Source organism: Oryctolagus cuniculus, chromosome 7, assembly GCF_964237555.1.
Source record: "Oryctolagus cuniculus chromosome 7, mOryCun1.1, whole genome shotgun sequence".
NCBI classification, from domain to species: domain Eukaryota; kingdom Metazoa; phylum Chordata; class Mammalia; order Lagomorpha; family Leporidae; genus Oryctolagus; species Oryctolagus cuniculus.
The window spans coordinates 22,771,102-22,788,683 of record NC_091438.1 but is presented as its reverse complement, the minus strand read 5'-3'; the positions used below and the strand labels follow the sequence as shown (position 1 = coordinate 22,788,683).

General features: G+C 59.5%; 1 protein-coding gene across 2 annotated transcripts; it reads left to right on the top strand.

Moving 5' to 3' along the window:
• Nucleotides 1–1,130: 1,130 nt before the first annotated feature.
• On the top strand, nucleotides 1,131–16,931 carry ABCB8 (ATP binding cassette subfamily B member 8). 2 transcript variants are annotated; one of them, XM_070077326.1, is made up of 16 exons: nucleotides 1,131–1,332; nucleotides 4,875–5,187; nucleotides 5,497–5,652; nucleotides 5,734–5,828; nucleotides 5,969–6,074; nucleotides 6,717–6,878; nucleotides 6,997–7,082; nucleotides 7,186–7,283; nucleotides 7,633–7,738; nucleotides 11,212–11,245; nucleotides 11,459–11,595; nucleotides 11,776–11,870; nucleotides 12,032–12,165; nucleotides 12,916–13,063; nucleotides 13,836–14,086; nucleotides 14,673–16,931. In XM_070077326.1, exons 1-16 carry the CDS (start codon nucleotides 1,238–1,240, stop codon nucleotides 14,814–14,816), a joined length of 2,160 nt encoding a protein of 719 aa, XP_069933427.1. In that variant the 5' UTR covers nucleotides 1,131–1,237; the 3' UTR covers nucleotides 14,817–16,931. The 2 variants fall into 2 exon arrangements, with proteins under 2 accessions (XP_069933427.1, XP_069933428.1); XM_070077327.1 differs by lacking the exon at nucleotides 4,875–5,187 and having other exon boundaries at nucleotides 1,132–1,332.
• Nucleotides 16,932–17,582: the final 651 nt, after the last annotated feature.

Sequence of the window (17,582 nt, the reverse complement as noted above, 5' to 3'; positions counted from 1 at the left end):
CTGGAGGAACGTGCAGGAATTCAAGGAATTGCCCACAGAACTCAAGTCCACGTGTGCCTGTTTTCCTCCCTCCATGCCTCCTTGCTGAGAGGCCAGTGGACACAGTAGCTTAGGACTTGTATTTGGTTGTTGCTGTAGAGGTAGAGCTATAGAAATGAGATCCTGCCATTCTGGAGGTGGCAAAATGGAGCTTCACGCTCCAAGGGGGTACCAGGAATCGCCACGATCTTTCTGGGACATGGGTCAAGATGGGTTCTGGGAGGGGGGCTTTGTCTAGTCTCTCTTCCCTCTTGGCCAATATCACTTAGTATCGTGAATATTCCATCATGCTCACATCAGGAGCCCTCTCCAGAGAGTGGGCCAATCCTGGCACATTGTACTGCCTAGTTCCACTCCTGATTCACCTGCTGACAACTTCCCATCCACACCCCTGCCCCCGGGCCAGGGGGCATCTGTTTGGAAGGGAAGGAGCCAGATCACTAAGTCACAGCCCAGTGAGGGAGGCAGCTATGCAAATAAACAAGCACACGGAAGTGCTAGGCGGAGCAGCCAGCACTGTTCAGTAGGCGCCTTGGGCAAGTAGTCGTGACTGGTGAGGAAGGCATCTGTCCGGGTGACAGGGCAGAGGTCATAACTTCATAAACCACAGGACCTCCACACCAATAGTTCTCAGTAGTTGAGAGGTAGGGAGGGGGTATCCACCGCAGGACTTTTTTCAAAAATACACCTGGCTGCCATCCCAGGGCTTCTGACACGAATGGTTTGCAAACCATTTGGAAAACAAAAAACCTCCCAGTCTTTTGTTCATTCGTGGCCCCACAGCGGTACATTCCTTGGCAACTCCAGGATATCTACACACCGCCTGGAGTACCTGCAGGAAGGTAGCCCGAGGTCAGAGGCCGGCGGGTGACTATGGAAACCCAAGGATGGAAGGGGGGACGCGCCCGGCACACCCTCAAAACGTCACCAGAACCGACCCGGGCACCAGGTGGAAAGCGCTGCCCATTCCGGCTGGGGGAGGGAGGGCAGGCGATACTCTCCAATCACAGCTCCGAAAGGAGAAAGGCCGACAACGTTTTCTCCAATCACGGTTTGCAATGAGATAGATGCATCTATCCGCCAATCATTGCCGCGGGGCGAAGAGGTTGTCGGGATGGGGGCCGGAGCCAATATGGAGTTCTTAGTGAGATGAGAGTCGAACTGCCGGTGCCGGCGGCTTCTTATTTCTCTCCCCAGCATGTTGGTGCACTTATTTCGGGTCGGGATTCGGAACGGCCCTTTCCCAGGCAGACCGCTACTACCCCTCCGTTTCCAGACATTCTCAACTGGCAGGTAAAAAAAGGAAAAAAGCTACTCGGCGCGGGCCATTGAGCGGCCGGCAGGGCGTGGGGCCTGCCGGGAGATGGAGTCCACGGACACGCGCAATGGCTGCTGGGAGTTGTAGGCTAGCCCGACTTGGAGGTGGAATGTCACTCCCTGAGCAGTCAGGCTCAATTATTTATTACGACGCTCGGGGCCCGGCAGGAGGCTCTGCACGTCTGTAGCATTGAGTCGGCTGGAAAGGCGGGACTGTCCAGCTTGGTGACCGCTCCCGGCCCGCACTGCCCGCGCGGGAGCGCCGCTCCCCGCCCGGTCCTCCTGCCTCTTGGAACCGATTTGGCGGTTTGGACAAAAGCTGAGTTAGTGTGGAGACATACAGTGTTGGTGGTGAGCCGAACAGAAATGGCTCCTCGGCAGGGATAGTCAGCCTAATGAGTCGTACGTGTGTTCTTGACAAAACACTGGACAGGAGAGAGAGGGGCTGGTGGGAAACAGCGACGCTGAAACTCCAACCTGGACGTAAATGCCCGGAGCGACGGGGCTCATTCCCTTCCAGTCGTGCAGGGAGGCCCCGCAGGGCTCGCTCAAAGCGGTTGACGCGCAGTTTGACAGAGGGCAAGGGCTGGTGTTCTTGGCAGTGACCAGCCCTGCTTAGAGTCCTGGTTTGGAGGGGGTGAGAGAAGCTGGAACGTGGCCATGGTAAATTATTTAAAGGTTTGAAAACAGTGCTTAAGGAAGGGTCAGGCTGTTGCTATTACTTGAACCAGAGAGAAACCCAGGAAAAGACACCAAATAATGTTCCATCGTTGGTGCATCCCTTAGTGCATTTCAGTAAATCAGGAAATGAGTGTACTGGGTCAGGACCGTTTACAAGTAAATGTGATAGAAATTAAATAGGGAAGGGATTGCTTTGTGAGGCATTTCAGTTCTGTCTTGCATATGTACTGGGTTGCAGTGTAAAATGTAATTCTTAACTGTTGGCCACGAGAAGTCTAAGTATTTGCAAAACACTGCAGTAGCAAAGTCGGGCTGTTCTGCGTCTGTATCGAGAGCGTGCATTCACTCAACAAACATAACCATTTGCTAAGCATCCACTGGCAGATTCGTGCTGAGTGCTAGCGATAGAAGATCCAGCTTCCTGCCCTTTGGGAAGGTGGCACAGTTAACACAGGACAGCACAGTGAGCCTCTCTGCGTAAACTCAGGATGACGTAGAACACAGTGGAAAAGAAGACTGGGAGCCAGCCAGGCAGAGTGGGGTGAGTGAGGCTTCATGTAGAGGGGGCCAGAGGCACAGGCTTCCCCGAAAGCAAGGGAGGGGTGAGACTGAAGTCCGGTTAGAAGAGTCTGGGAAAGAGTGCAAAAACCTCATGCCGTAGTCTTTTGTTCTTTTACGTTTGTTTATTTTTATTGAATTTGAAAAGCAGGGTAACAGAGAGATCTTCCATCTGCTGGTTCACTCCCCAAATGCCTGCAACAGGCAAGGCTGAGCCAGACTGAAACTGGAACCAGAAACTCCATCTGCATCTCCCACATGGGTGGCAGGGACCCGAGTACTTGAGCCATGACCTGCTGCCACCCAGGATGTGCATTAGCAGGAAGCCGGATCGGAAACAGGGCCGGGGGTGAGAGTGGGGGGCTTGAACCCAGGTGCTCTGATATAGGGCGCAGGCATCCCAAGTGACAGAGTGACAGCTGACAGCTTAACCCACCATAGCATGCTTGCCCCTGTTTTGTTTTTGTTTTTAAAGGCTTTTCCTCATCATTAATCTCATTTGAATCATTGAGCATGCCACCGTACCCTCCTGGCTTGATATAACATCTGCTTCCAACAGGCTTCTCCATAGCCGGTCCTGTTCCCTCCTTCCCACGCACACCTGTTCCCCTCCACTGTGGTCTTCAGAGTGCAAGTATGATGGTCACACCCTAGCCTGAAAGCCACAAATGGTCTCCATTGCCCCCTACAGCCCAGATGCTTTCTAAAGACGGGACTGACGGACCCCTCTCCCAAGCCTCCTGTCTCCTCTCCCTCCTGTGTGGCACTTTCCCGCCATCCTTTCTTGCTGCCTAGGACTCTCTCCCACTCCATTCCCCACCTGCACCTGCCCAATTCTGTCCACCTTCAGGCTGCGTCTGGAAGGCCTTTCCTGGCTCTCTGGGACATACGTGGGGAGTGCCTGCATTTCCCCTTTAACTCTCCCGAGCCTGACCTCCATGAGGGAGGTCTTGGCCGCCTCCATACTCCCTGCATTAGACAGCACAGCTGCCCGTTCATCCCAGTTCTACTGCCTGGAGACAGGTTATTTCCGCTGTCTCAGCTCTATGCAGTTTTTTTCCCATCAGGTAAGTGAAAATGTGCAGACCCCCTTGTTCCTGGGGCAGCTGGTAGAGAACAGCAGCCTCTCCCTTCTAGGAAGGCCAGGGTCAAGTGCACCCAACAGTGAACTCTGCAAGCCCGCTGCCAGGACAGAGGAGGAACGGGAGCCTCACTCCCAGAGGCCCTCTGCCTACCTGTCAAAGAAGTGCCCGTGGGCCAGCTCCCCGCCAGCGTGCCCTCCGGCTCTGACATGCGCAAACTGGGGACCATCACTGGCCCTGGCGCTTGGTGCCTCTGCCTGCTTGGATGGGTGCTGAGAGACGTCGTGGGGGGAGGACACGTTGAAGACTTGATCCCACGCTCATTCCTCAGCAGCTTTGCACATGTGTGTTTGTCTTGGATACTGAAGTTGCTGCAAAGCAGCCCTGAGAAAACCAGGGTGGAAGGCCTGGAAGATGAGGCATTGCCAGGATTGGGGTTGTGGTGCCACGGGTTAAACCACCACCTGCCACACTGGCACCGTAAGAGAGAGAGCCGGCCTGAGTCCTGGTTGCTCCACTTCAGATCCAGTTCCTTACCTGGGAAGGAAGCAGAAGATGGCCCAAGTAAGTGGACCCCTGCCTGCCCACATCTGAGACCAGGATGAAGTTCCTGGCCCTGGGCTGCAGCCTGGCCCAGACCTCCTAACTGTTGCAGCCATTTGGGGAGTGACACAGCAGGTGGAAGAAGATCGCGCGCGCGCTCTCTCTATCTCTCTCTGTTGCTGTGCCTTTCAAATACATAAACCCTTTTTTTTTTTTTTAAGATTTATTTATTTATTTACTTGAAAAACTTGCTCAGAGAGAGGTCTTCCATCTGCTGGTTCACTCCCCAGTTGGCTCCAACGACTGGAACTGGGCCAATTCAAAGCCAGGAGCCAGGATCTTCTTTTGGGTCTCCCACACGGGTGCAGGGGCTCAAGGACTTGGACCATCTTCTACTGCTTTCCCAGGCCATAGCGGAGAGCTAGATTAGAAGTGGAGCAGCCAGGACATGAACCTGTGCCCATATGGGATGCCAGCCCTGCAGGCGGCGGCCTTACCCGCTACGCCACAGCGCCAGCCCTGAAATACATAAACCTTTAAAAGAAGAGGAAGAAGCGCCGCCGTCTAGAAGGCTCGGCCAGAGCTCGGGTGGCGCCCGGGTCAGTTGAAGGACAGCCAGGGCCTCCAGCCATCAACACCATTCTCTCCCTGCAGGTGCTCTGATGGCTGCCACGGCTCCTCCCTCCTCAGGGCGCTGGCCCGGCTGCGGTTCCAGCTCCGGGCCTACCTCCCTCGAGCCCCGCCAGCACCCAGCCGGAGCCCCTCTGCCTGGTGCTGGGTCGGGGGAGCCCTGCTGGGGCCCGTGTTGCTGAGCAAGCATCCGCGCCTCTGCCTTGTGGCTCTGTGTGAGGCGGAAGAGGCCCCTCCTGCCCGCTGCACGCCCCGTGTTGTGGAGTCCAGCTTTAACTGGACGCTCTTCTGGCACTTCCTGCGCCCCCACCTGCTGGTCCTGGGGGCAGCCATTGTGGTGAGGCTTTCTCCACTTGTCCACGCTGGGGACAGGGAAGGGCCACATTCCTGCCTCACCACGCCTCAGGGGAGACCTTGTGGGAGTAGCAAGGGCGGGCCCCAGGGCTGGGGTGCTAGGGATACCGGAAGAATCTACACAGGACAGCCAGTTTTGCAGGGTGTGGGGGTCTACCTGGGCTGGTGTGTCCACATGAGCAGCCACACTGTGGAAAAAAAAAAAAAAAAAAAAGGCTAGTAGTGGGAGAGGAAGGGGGAGGGGAAGAGGAGGGCTCCCCTTCTTGAAACGTGTGCCCCGCCCCCATTCCAGTTGGCGCTGGGCGCAGCACTGGTGAATGTCCAGATCCCCCTGCTCCTGGGCCAGCTGGTAGAGATCGTGGCCAAGTACACGAGGGAGCACGTGGGGAGCTTCGTGACGGAGTCCCGGAGTCTCGGCACCCGCTTGCTCGTCCTCTACGGCATCCAGGTATGGCAGGGTGGGAGGGCCTGTGGGCCCGTGAGGGAGGAGCCGCCCGGGTGCCCCTGACTGCGCTGGCCTCTCTCACAGGGACTGCTGACTTTCGGGTACCTGGTGCTGCTGTCCCACATCGGTGAGCGTATGGCTGTGGACATGAGGAGGGCTCTCTTCAGCTCTCTGCTCCGGTACTGCCAGCTGCAGGGTGCGGGGCAGGGGTGACTGATGAGCCCCAGAAGGGGTCTTCGGGAGGATCTGGGGGGTCGGGCCTCACCCTGAAGTAGCGTCTCCCTCTTCTCCACCCGCTGCTTCCATGTCCCACCCCCAGGCAAGATATTGCTTTCTTTGATGCTAAGAAGACAGGGCAGCTGGTGAGCCGATTGACGACTGACGTGCAGGAGTTCAAGTCATCCTTCAAGCTTGTCATCTCCCAGGTTAGTGGCCCCAAGCCTCCCCAATAGGTGTGCGCGCAGCCCTGCCCTGCCCTGGCCTGGCTCCCACGTTGGGCCCAGAGCCAAGGCCCAGCCTGTGAAGGAGGTGGGTGAGGGAGCTTGGACACTCATGGGAGGGAGGTGCTAAGGCAGCATTCGGGGTCAAGGTAGGATGCCACCTCCGTGAGGCCTTCCCAAGCCCTCAGACCAGCCTTTCCCGGCACAAGCAGATGCCCTTGGCCTGCCTCCTCCCCTGAGTGCCTGGATTGCCTACAAGTGTTGAACTCATGCCGTGGCTCTGTAATCTGGCATCCTCCCCTCATCCACCCCCACCATCGCCGAGGCCACTGGTTCTGCCAGACCCTGGTCCACAGTGGCCACTGTGCGTGATCCCTGCCTCGTTGGTTCCTGTAGTTCAATTTCTAGCAGAGAAAGGGCAGCAAACTTGGGATTGCCCAGGGAAATGATGCTGCGGTCCCCATTCTCAGCCACTTTGTGCCTGCTGGTGGTTGGACCCTAGCTGGCCAAGAAAAGGTCACACTGTGACCCGTGACTGCCGCTTGGCCTCCAGGAGTCAGACTCGTGGCCTGCGCCTGTGAACGCAGGCTGTAGCCAGAAGCCCCACGTCCTTTTCCTCCTGCCCAGGGGCTGCGCAGCTGCACCCAGGTGGCTGGCTGCCTGGTGTCCCTGTCCATGCTGTCCCCACGCCTCACACTGCTGCTGATGGTGGCCACACCTGCCCTGATGGGAGTGGGCACCCTGATGGGCTCGGGTCTCCGGAAGTTGTCTCGCCAGTGTCAGGAGCAGGTACTGGAGTTTTGGGCTGTCCTCCGTGTCCCCTCCCTTACCTTTGCCCAGCCCTTCCCCAACCCCCGTCACTACTCCCGTCTCCATCCTGGCCCGCTGTTTCCTGGGCTCCTTGCAGATTGCCAGAGCCACAGGTGTAGCAGATGAGGCCTTGGGCAATGTTCGGACCGTGCGGGCCTTCGCCATGGAGCAGCGGGAAGAGGAGTGAGTCCTGGGAGGGACGAAGTACAGAGTAGGGACACTCCCCACCGCCCTGCACACCAGCCCAGCCGTTTCCTGAACGCGGGGCCGGCCTCTGTCTCCCCAGACGCTATGGAGCAGAGCTGGACGCGTGCCGCTGCAAGGCAGAGGAGCTGGGCAGGGGCATCGCCTTGTTCCAAGGGCTTTCCAACATCGCGTTCAACTGTGAGTGAGCGAGTCCTTGCCTGGGAGGCTCTGGGTTCACGAGCGGGGGAGAAGACAGGTGAGGGGCGGCTCTCCACCCACCACAGCCCCTCAGACACTGCCAGGCGCCCTGGCTGCCATGGCCGTCACCCAGCGGAGCTGCACGGGCAACGCTGCAGCCGTGCTCAGCGGGAAGCCAGGCAGGTGCTTCTCCAATGAGCAAACCAAGGCTGAGACCGTCCAAGAACTCGCCAGAACTCCCCGGCAGCTGGTGGCAGAGCAGGCCTGGGACTGCAGACCAACAGAGGCCAGGGCTCTTTCCTCGGCTCTCACCGCTTCCTCCCTCACCCCCGTTCCCGTCCCCTTGCAGGTATGGTCCTGGGCACCCTGTTCATTGGGGGCTCCCTAGTGGCTGGACAGCAGCTGACAGGGGGAGACCTCATGTCCTTCCTGGTGGCCTCTCAGACGGTGCAGAGGTAAGTGGGGGGTGGCCCCCTCCTCAAGGAGCCCCCAGAGCCCTGCTGAGTTAGGGGACTGCTGCCCGGCCCCCATCCTGCCCAGCTGCCCCAGGGGAGCGCAGGGATTGGGGAGAGAGCCCCTCAGGACTTCGACCAAGCCCCCAGGCTGAGTCACTGAGCCACATGCTCAGGAATGCAGTCATCATCTTCCAGACAGCCCACAAGTTTCCTTGTCAGGCCTTTTTTTTTTTAATTGTGGTAAAATACACATAACGTAAAATTTACCATCCTGGCCGTTTTTCAGGGACACTTGAGTAGCATAAGGAGCCCGTCCCCAGTGAACACTGGCTCCACCCCTCTCCCCGCAGCCCCTGGCAGCCACCCCTGTACTCTGAGTTTGACCACTCTGGGGCACTCGTACCCTGGGAGTCACACGCTGCTTGTCCTCGTGTCTCTTCTCCAAGTTCCTCCACTTCAAGGGTCAGACTTTCCTTCCTCTAAGGCTCAAGAGCATTCCATGTATGCGTGGACTGTCCTTGTCCAACCTTTTTTTTTTAATATGCCATATTCCTCCTTTTTATTTTATTTAATTAATTAACTTAGTTATTTATTTAAAAGGCAGAGGGAGGGAGAGACATAGAGATCTTCCATCTGCTAGTTCATTCCCCAAGTGACTGCAACAGCTGGGGCTGGGGCTGGGGCTGGGCCAGGCAAAAGCCAGGAGCCTGGAACTCTATCCAGGTCTCCCAAGGACTTGGGCCATCTCCTGCTGCCTCCCCAGGCACATTAGCAGGGAGCTGGATCCTAAGTGGGGCAGCCGGGATTCCAACTGGTGCTCTTACGATGCCCAGACAGTGGCTTAACCTGCTACGCCACAATGCCAGCCCGCTTGTCAGACTTTTTAAGAGCTGCCTCCCCTTGCCGGCGCTGCGGCTCACTAAGCTAATCCTCTGCCTACAGTGCCGGCACAAGGGGTTCTAGTCCCGGTTGGGGCGCCGGATTCTGTCCCGTTTGCCCCTCTTGCAGGCCCTCTCTGCCATGGCCAGGGAGTGCAGTGGAGGATGGCCCAAGTGCTTGGGCCCTGCACCCCATGGGAGACCAGGATAAGCACCTGGCTCCTGCCATCAGATCAGTGCGGTGCGCCAGCCGCAGCACGCCAGCCTCAGTGGCCATTGGAGGGTGAACCAACGGCAAAAGGAAGACCTTTCTCTCTGTCTCTCTCACTGTCCACTCTGCCTGTCAAAAAAAAAAAAAAAAAGAGCTGCCCCCTCACCTGCTGCCTGACCATTTCCGGGGATGAGAGGTGGACCCTTGCCCCTGAAAATCCCACCGTTGTAGCTTACTGTTGTTCACTACAGACTACCTGCTCTGCCAGGCCCCATCGCTGATCCGGGGCAGCCGGGGCCCTCAGCTGCCTCTGCCATAGGATAGCCCAGACACCGCCACCTCCCCTTCCTGTTCCAAGCTCAACTCTAGCAGTTCCTACTGTTTTCCAGCTTTGCTCCCCCTACGCACACCCCAAGTATATCAAAATACTACAACATAAATATATGTTAGGATAAATAATTAAAGAGTGAAAGTGCCGTAATAATTAAAGAGTGAAGACCGGTGCTACCAGCAGCCGCGTCAAGAAAACGACATTGCTTCATGCCTACCCCCTGCCCACTGGTCTGCTGTCCCCCTGGAGGTGACAATGCTGACCCATGCTGCTCGTGGCCCTGCCCCGCCTCCCTGCTCACCGCCAGTGAAGGGCATTTCTTCCCAGTTGGGCTTACTGGCCATGTAACGTGGGGCTAGCCCTGAGAGAGCAGGTAGGACATGCCCTTGCTCACCAAGACGGAGGAATGGCCTTGACCGGCCCAGAGCCAGGATTCCGCTCCCTTGTGCAGCTACAGGAACAGCATCCTCGCCCTGTTTCTGCTCCTTGATGAGGACACGGGTGGATCCGCCCATCCCAGGCAGCCTCCTCCTCCTCCCTCTTCTGGCCCAGAAACTATTCCCGGGGAGCTCTGGGATCCAGGTGCTCGGACTTTGGTCGAGAAGGGGCTTGGGTGTCCCCTCTGAGGCCCTCGCCCTCCCCACCCCTGGGGCTGGCCCACTTTCTGAGCTCCAGCCTCTCTGAGCAGGGAGATCCTTCCGGTCCTGGGGAATGTTGGTTCCTTAAGCAGCCTTGGGCCTGCTGCCTCAGGCCCTGTCTTCCCTTTATGGCCTGAGGACAGGCCCTGCTTACCCCTCTATGCCCTATTGGTACCTTTCAGATGCAGGAATGCCCAGAGAACCACAGGTCAGCCCAGGGGACATGGTCAGTGCTGGTGGTCAGCCAGCTGAGGCTGGAGGAGGAAGGGGCAGGACAGCCCTGCCCCGCTGGAGGCAGCCTCACCCTGTGGACCCCCTCCTGAGTACTTATTCTTGTCTACAGCGCAGGGGCCGGGCCCCACCTCAGGAGGGCTCTCTGAGCAGGGTCTCACGCACAGATGCGTCATGTGCATCTTGGATTTCAGCTGCTGCCTGGCCCCTTTGCCAGCCCCTAATGGCTTCCAGATCTACAAGGAGAACGTTCCCCTTCTCAGCAAGAGAGATCTCGCTGGCTTGGCCCTTCTCTGCCTGCCGGTCCCCCTCCCCTCCCAGGGCAAGTGCTCAGGGCTCTGAGCCGCCACAACCATTTCCTTGCGGGCTCCAGGGCTCTTCCCACCACCCCCGACCCGACCCCAGTGCTGGAAGAAGTGAGTCCTGCAGGCCAAGGATGTGGGAATCAGTGTTTCCTCCTTAAAGAGAGAGGACCCTGCGTACAGTGGCAGGCAGACACTGTCGGGGTGGCCAGGCCAGTCGGTGACCAGTGACTAAGACCTGGTTGACTCATCTCCCTCCCAAGCCTCGCTGCGGCTGACCAACCACATCCCCGGCTCTGCTGTGACCAGGGAGATGACCCACTGTCTAGACAGATAAACACACACACACACCCATCGCATGCACTTAACACACACCTCCAGGGCAGGCCATGGTGAACGCGCTTGTAGACTTTTGTTTTGGGGTCTCCAGCGTTCCTTGCAGCCCTTGTTTTCTTTCCCTGAAAAGATGCAACACCCGTGTTTTTCACTTTAATTTGAGTGTAAGCTGTCGCTTCCCCCAAGAGTCCAGCCAACACCAGACAACACCCTGCTAGGGCTAGCAGCTGCTGCTAGCTGCCAGGCCGGAGCCCTGTGGACAACACCGCGTCTGCGTCACCAGGGCTGAGGTGGGAGGGTCATGGGGTTAACTGTGCATGACGTCACCCCTGCACAGGTGAGCGGAGGGCACCTGCCGAGGTCTCGGGTCTTCCGGCCACATCCTTGTCCTCCTCCGGGATCTGGGGTAGCCGAAGGGCAGGTGTCCTTCTGCAGTCGGTGAGGGGCTGAGCCGAGTCGTGGCTGTGGCCTGCAGTCTGCAGTCCCCTGTCCCCTTCAGCTGGGTCCTTCCGCTTCTCACTGCCTCTTGTCACCTCTTCCTCACAGGTCCATGGCCAACATCTCTATCCTGTTTGGTCAGGTAAGCAGGGGTTGGTGTGAAGGTGAGGGCGCTGGCTGTGACTGGCTGTGAGACAGCAGGGAGGAGCAGGGGGTAACTGAGCCCCAGGGCCACAGCCCGGCCCCACTGGGGGCTCAGAAAATGCTGTGAGTGCTCCCAGCCAGCACCCAGCGGCTCACTTCCCTAGGAGCCCCCACTTCCTCCTCACTGTACACTTTGACTTCCCTCCCCCAGGTGGTGCGAGGGCTCAGTGCAGGCACCCGTGTCTTTGAGTACATGGCCCTGCACCCCTGCATCCCGCTGTCTGGGGGCTGCTGCATCCCCAGGGAGCAGCTGCGCGGCTCCGTCACGTTTCAGAACGTCTGCTTCAGGTCAGCGTCCGTGAGCGGGGCGGGGCTGGGCCTTTGTGGGCTGAGGACTGGAAGGGAGCTGGGTGGGGAGAGTGGCCTCCTGCCCCCCGCCCCATAAAGGAGCCACCTCGGAGGGACGAGGTCCATGAGGGCCCGGAAGCCTCATCTGACTGGGGGTGCTGGGTCTCTTGGCTCCTCCAGTTACCCCTGCCGCCCCGGCTTCGAAGTGCTCAGAGATTTCACCCTGACGCTGCCCCCTGGCAAGATCGTGGCCCTCGTGGGCCAGTCTGGGGGAGGTAAGGGGGATCCCCGTACCCTCTGGCTCGCTTTCCTCAGATAGCCACTCGGCAAGGCTGGAACGTGAGCCAGGGCAGGGGGTGGAGGTGGGGTGGTGGGGGGGGTACTGTGTTCCCTGGGGCGGTCCCCAGAACCCTGCCTCCCTCGCACAACTCTCCAGGAAAGACCACCGTGGCTTCCCTGCTGGAGCGCTTCTACGACCCCACGGCCGGCACGGTGATGCTGGACGGGAGGGACCTGCGCACGCTGGATCCCTCCTGGCTCCGGGGCCAGGTTGTCGGCTTCATCAGCCAGGTACGTGGCCCAAGGCCCATGGCACGCAGGGCAGGGCTGCCCTCACCCACCTCCTTCCCCCGGGCCTTGCTCTTCTCAGTCCCCAGGGCCTTGTCTGTCCTTCCCACCCGTGTCCTGCTGCTCTCAGCAGGCCCCTGGCCTTCCTCACTGCTCCTGGCTGCTGTCGGGGTCGGAGGCCCTGGGTTCTGTGGCTCAGGGGCAGGAACGCTTTGTTCTGTTACAGCAGTCTTTGCAGCTGGGTGCTTTAGGATCCCTTTAGGATCCTCTTTGAAGGCTGTGGCATCCAGAAAGTCTAGAGAAGCCCACAACTGTGGGGCCAGGACTGCTGGTGGCCACTGTCCACCCAGGGCCCAGCCTGCAGCGCCAAGCCTCCAGCCCCTTTCCCTCTCCTTGAGGTGGCGCTGCCCAGCAAGGGGCCCGTCTTCCCTCTGTGCACCCTGAGGGATGGCCACACACCAAACAGTCCTCCATGGCTCTGTTGGGCCAGCTGGCCTTGCCGTCCTGGCCGCCTCCTCGCCTGCCCTCCTCCTGAGGAATCTAGGCCCTTGGTGAGAGGTCACCTCTCCTGCCCTGTCACGGGTCACGCTGTGTCCCTGCTGCTCTCTGGCTTTAAACTTCGGATTCTCCCTAGGATCCCTGCAGGGGGTCCTACTCTGATCCAGCCGGGGGGGGGGTCTCCTGCTGTGCAAGGCAGCCCCTCGAGGGGACATTTCCTGTGGGCTCATCTCTATGCCCCCCACCCCCACCCAGGAGCCAGTCCTGTTTGGAACATCCATCATGGAGAACATCCGTTTTGGGAAGCTGGATGCTTCTGATGAAGAGGTGTATGCGGCTGCGCGGGAGGCCAATGCCCATGAGTTCATCAGCAGCTTCCCGGAGGGCTACCACACCATTGTGGGTGAGTCCCAGGGACGGGACCCTGCCCGGATCTGCAAGGCCTGAGAGGGGAGACAGGGGAGACGGGTGCAGCGCAAGCAGTGGGTGCCTCACTGAGACCGAGGGGAGCAGCGGCAGCTGGGGAGAGACGCTGATCATTTCAGGGCGGACCAGAGCTCTGGCCAGGAGAGACTAGAGGTGGCGCTGTGGGGACGGGGTGGGGGTCACAGCCCATGTGTGCTCACGCTGCTCAGGTTCTGCACGCTCCTGCCTGGCCGGGGAGCTCGGCCACACCTCTCTTAAGTTGCATTCTCCTTGTACCTCTGATCCCAGCTCACTCCCTGCTCATCAGGGGCTTCCCAGGGCTGTCCCCCCACCCCGCCCCATCACTGGCCTATGACCCTGGCATTGCCTTGAGGTTCTTTTGTGGCTCCCAGGCTATTATGGTCTGCTGTCCTGCGTGGTGGGCTTCACGTCCCACCATACGTGGGGTCACTGTGCTGTGGGAGCCCATGGCTGGGTGCAGACCAGTCCTTTTCCCAGTGGGGACCTAGGAAGGTGGCTGGGGCTGCAGGCACAGGGCAGGGAGCAGCCGTGCTGGCTCTGAGGTCAGCCGTGGCAAGGGCAATTGGTGACACACTGTGTTGTGTGAGTTGTGCCCTGACTTGCACAGGTCTGGCACTGGGGACTGATGGGCATCGCCCCGAGGACCTGTGGGTACTCGGGAAGGACCTGTGCCCCTTGGCAGCCCTTATGATCCCTTCAGACCCCTGCCCTGTCCCCTTCCTCCTCAGGTGAGCGGGGCACAACCCTGTCTGGTGGCCAGAAGCAGCGCCTGGCTATCGCCCGTGCCCTCATCAAGCAGCCCACGGTGCTGATCCTGGACGAGGCCACCAGTGCGCTGGACGCGGAGTCCGAGCGGGTGGTGCAGGAGGCCCTGGACCGGGCCAGCACTGGCCGCACCGTGCTGGTCATTGCCCACAGGCTCAGCACTGTACGTGCGGCCCACCGCATCGTCGTCATGGCCAAGGGCCGTGTCTGGGAGGTCAGTCCGGGTCTGGGTTCTGGAGGGTTTCGGCATGAGCAGTGGAACAGGCAGCTCAGCTGAGCTCTGGGAGCGTCCAGCCTGGCCTCAGGGCTAGCCCCAGGTTCTCGGGGCCTTGGTTTCTTCTGTCTCCTGGGATAGGAGAGCTACACCGTCGGCTCCCAGGCCCCAGGACAGAAGTACATGGGGCTGGGGCCTAGAACGGAGCTGGCCGCCCAGGGGCTGCGGTGCCTATGCGGTAGCACCAGGGACCCTGACGAGGGACCAGGGAGGAGCAGCACCTCAGAGACTGGGCTTGACCCCAGCCTCCAGCCGCAGGGGCCCTGGGTTCTGAGTTGCAGCTCTGGGTTCTACAGGGCAGATGGGAAGAAGTAGATGTTCTCTCAAAGTGCACTAAACAGGGTGGTGGCGCTACCACGCTGTGCCAGTGGCAGTTCTTTCCTGCTTGGACGCTTCTCAGAGCGTCTGCCGAATGGACACTGGCTTAAGAGACCGAGAGCCCAGTGGCTGATGCAGTGCAGCCCTCCCAGGGCTCTGAACTCGGTGCTGTTGCGGTGACCCTCTGCCCCTCCCTCCCGTCTTCCAGGCTGGGACCCATGAAGAGCTCCTGAAGAAAGGCGGGCTCTACGCAGAGCTCATCCGGAGACAGGCCTTGGATGCCCCGCTGGCGTCGGCCTCACCTCTGGGAGGGAAGCCCAAAGACCCCCGGAGCCACCAGCACAAGTTCTGAGCATGGCTCTCTAGGTCTGGTCGCTGCCAAGCCTCAGAGCCACGGCTGGCGCTCAGCCGGGGATACTTGGATGGGGACTGAGCCCCAGGACACAGGGGGTGGCTCCCGCGGTTCCCACGCTGACAGTAGAGCCTGGGCCCAGCTGCAGGACTGGGGGAGGCTGGGATCGCCCCCGTGCACCCTTGACCTTGTTCTCGGGCTGCCTGCTTCCTGCCAGAGCACCAGAGCTTGCCACCGTCTGTGGACTGCGTGAGGGTCAAGGCGGAAGTCCCCAGAGGCCCTGTGTTCCATTCTCTCCCTTGGTTCACACCCTCCCTGAGCTTGTACTCTGCAGCCTCAAGTTGTCGAGGCCCCCAGCTGGAGGCAAGTTTAGAACATCACCATCTGGAAATGGGCCTGGGAGCGCAGACCCCCGCTAGGACCTCACCTCTGCAGACTGCGACTGACCCCCACACACACTCCTGCTTCCGCCCTGCTCCTCTGGACCCTGGGACAAGGAGCCCTCCCCCAGCCCACCCTCCAGACAGCCTCCCTTCCCGCTCCCTGCTCCATTCCCGTAGTCCTGATGTCTAAATTGCGCCTCCTCACCCCTCCTCCAATGAGATGCCTGATGGGGCAGAGAGGCAGAGCACCCGTGGTCCATCCCGCAAGAAGCACCCAGCCTGCGCAGCTGTCTCCTGCTACCCCTGCCCTGTGCACCTGCCCTGTAAGTCTCCCTCTACACTGTGAACACTCAGCTGGGAAGGAGACAGGAGGGACCAGAAGCGCACGCGCACACAGCTCTCAGCTGGGGAAGCCACAAAACCAACAAGTCAGAAGCAATAGGGAGCAGTTAATGCAAGATACAATGTGAAAGTAATCTAAAAACAGGGACACTCAAGAAGGCGGCGAGACCGGCCCCACCAGGCTGCTGAAGTGAAGTGAGCCTAGGGCCCCAAAGCTGTGAACGACCTCCAGGCATCTAAGAGGCCCTTAGGCTGGGCCGCCGCCCCAGGGCTGGGGAGCCATAGGGATGCACTGGCCCTCCTCACCTACTCCCACCTTAGTGTGTCCACGGCGCTTCCCACCAGAACCCTCCCCTGCTGTGTCCACAGAGCCCTACTCTGCAGGATGTGGGAGGAGGAGGTGCCCGTGCTACACTGCCCCAGCCAGCTAAGCATTTTGAACTTACCCTGTGGCCATCTTTCAGGGGCGGTGGTGGCAGTGTGCAGAAAGTGCAGATGGCAGCTGCCGGGAGGCCAGCCTGGAAGAAGTAGCAGTGACTCCCGGCAGCGCAGGGGCCAGGGAGGGACTCACAGCTTCTTGTGGGTATGGCTCACTGCCAGATGGCTACTTTTACAACAAGCTGCCCAAAAACTCCAGGGTCACACCCACCCTGAGGTTGCATATCTGGGCAGCGGTGGCCCTGAGGAGCAGAACTTGGGGCTGGCTTTGGCCTGCTTGGCCACTAAACCATTCCCTAGTGCAGTGCAGAGCGGGACCTCAGCTTCCTGGCAAGTTCCCACTGTCCCACCCCTCTGTCCTCGGGCAGCCAGCCAAGGCCCAAACTGCGCAGGGCGCCTTCTGACACCAGATTCTTGGTCTCTCCTTACAGCTTCAGGGTAGCTTCTGTGAATCCGGCCCTCCCCTCTCCCCCGCCCACTAGGGAAATAGTGAAACCCATGGCCAGTCAAGCTTGTCCCGCTAAGCCGCCTGTACGCCCTCCCCGAAACCCTACCTCGACCTTGGCGCCCCAGCTGCTCAGAGATGAGCAGTCTGGCTGTTGTTGGTCTTGGAAGCCTGTTCTGGACATTTAAATGAGATGATCTACAGTCAAGTGCTTACAGATTGAACGCTGCAGCCTCACCTCGGTGCTGCAAGGACAGCATTCACCCATCTCTTCCAGCGTTTCTGAGTGGGGCACTTACCGCCTGCCGCTGAAAGGGTCCTGCGCCTGTGCAGCTCTCGGTCTGCTTGGGGGCCAGGCAGCTGGGGTGGGTATGGTCCTGTGTGCCTCGTGGGACTGTTTCCTGCCCCTTATAGCCAGCAGCCAGAGCGACCATGGCAGCGTCCAATGCTTGTTGGGCAGAGATGGGATAGAAATGAATTTCGGTAATAAACTGATGGATGACGTGAGCCTGCTTTCTCTCAGATTGGCAGGGAGATGTTGCCCACTCCCCAGGTACATGGGGGTAGAACAGACGCAACCGATGCCAAGCTTCACAAGGACCAGGTTCTGCAGTCCTTGGTGCAGGCACGGCCCCCTCCCCCTGCCCCCGCCCTGTGACACGGGCCCCTCACCCTGCTCAGGCCTGCCAACGGCACTTATCTGCGTCCTCCCCTAGCCCACACCAACCCATCCCACCCTCTCTGGATCAACGTGAAGTCTCCGTCTTGAGGCCAGCTTTCGCCACGCTAGTGCAGTGGCCAGGGCGCCCTGAGCTGGCTCAGGGACACGGTGATTCCCCTTTAGAAAAGCCCTGGGGGGTGTGGCGTAGCGGTCGGCCCTCTGCCTGCAGTGCCAGCGTCCCGCGTGGGTGTTGGTTTGAGTCCCGGTTGCTGTACTTCCAATCCAGCTCCCTCCTGATGGCCTGGGAAAGCAGTGGAGGACAGCCTCCACTTGGTTGGGCCCCTGCACCCATGTGGGAGACCCAAAGGAAGCTCTTGGCTCCTGGTTTTGGATTGGCCCAGCTCTGGCTATTGCGGCCATTTGGAGAGTGAACCAGTAGATGGATGTCTCTCCTTTCTCTCTAACTCTGCCTCTCAAATTAATAAATCTTTAGAAAG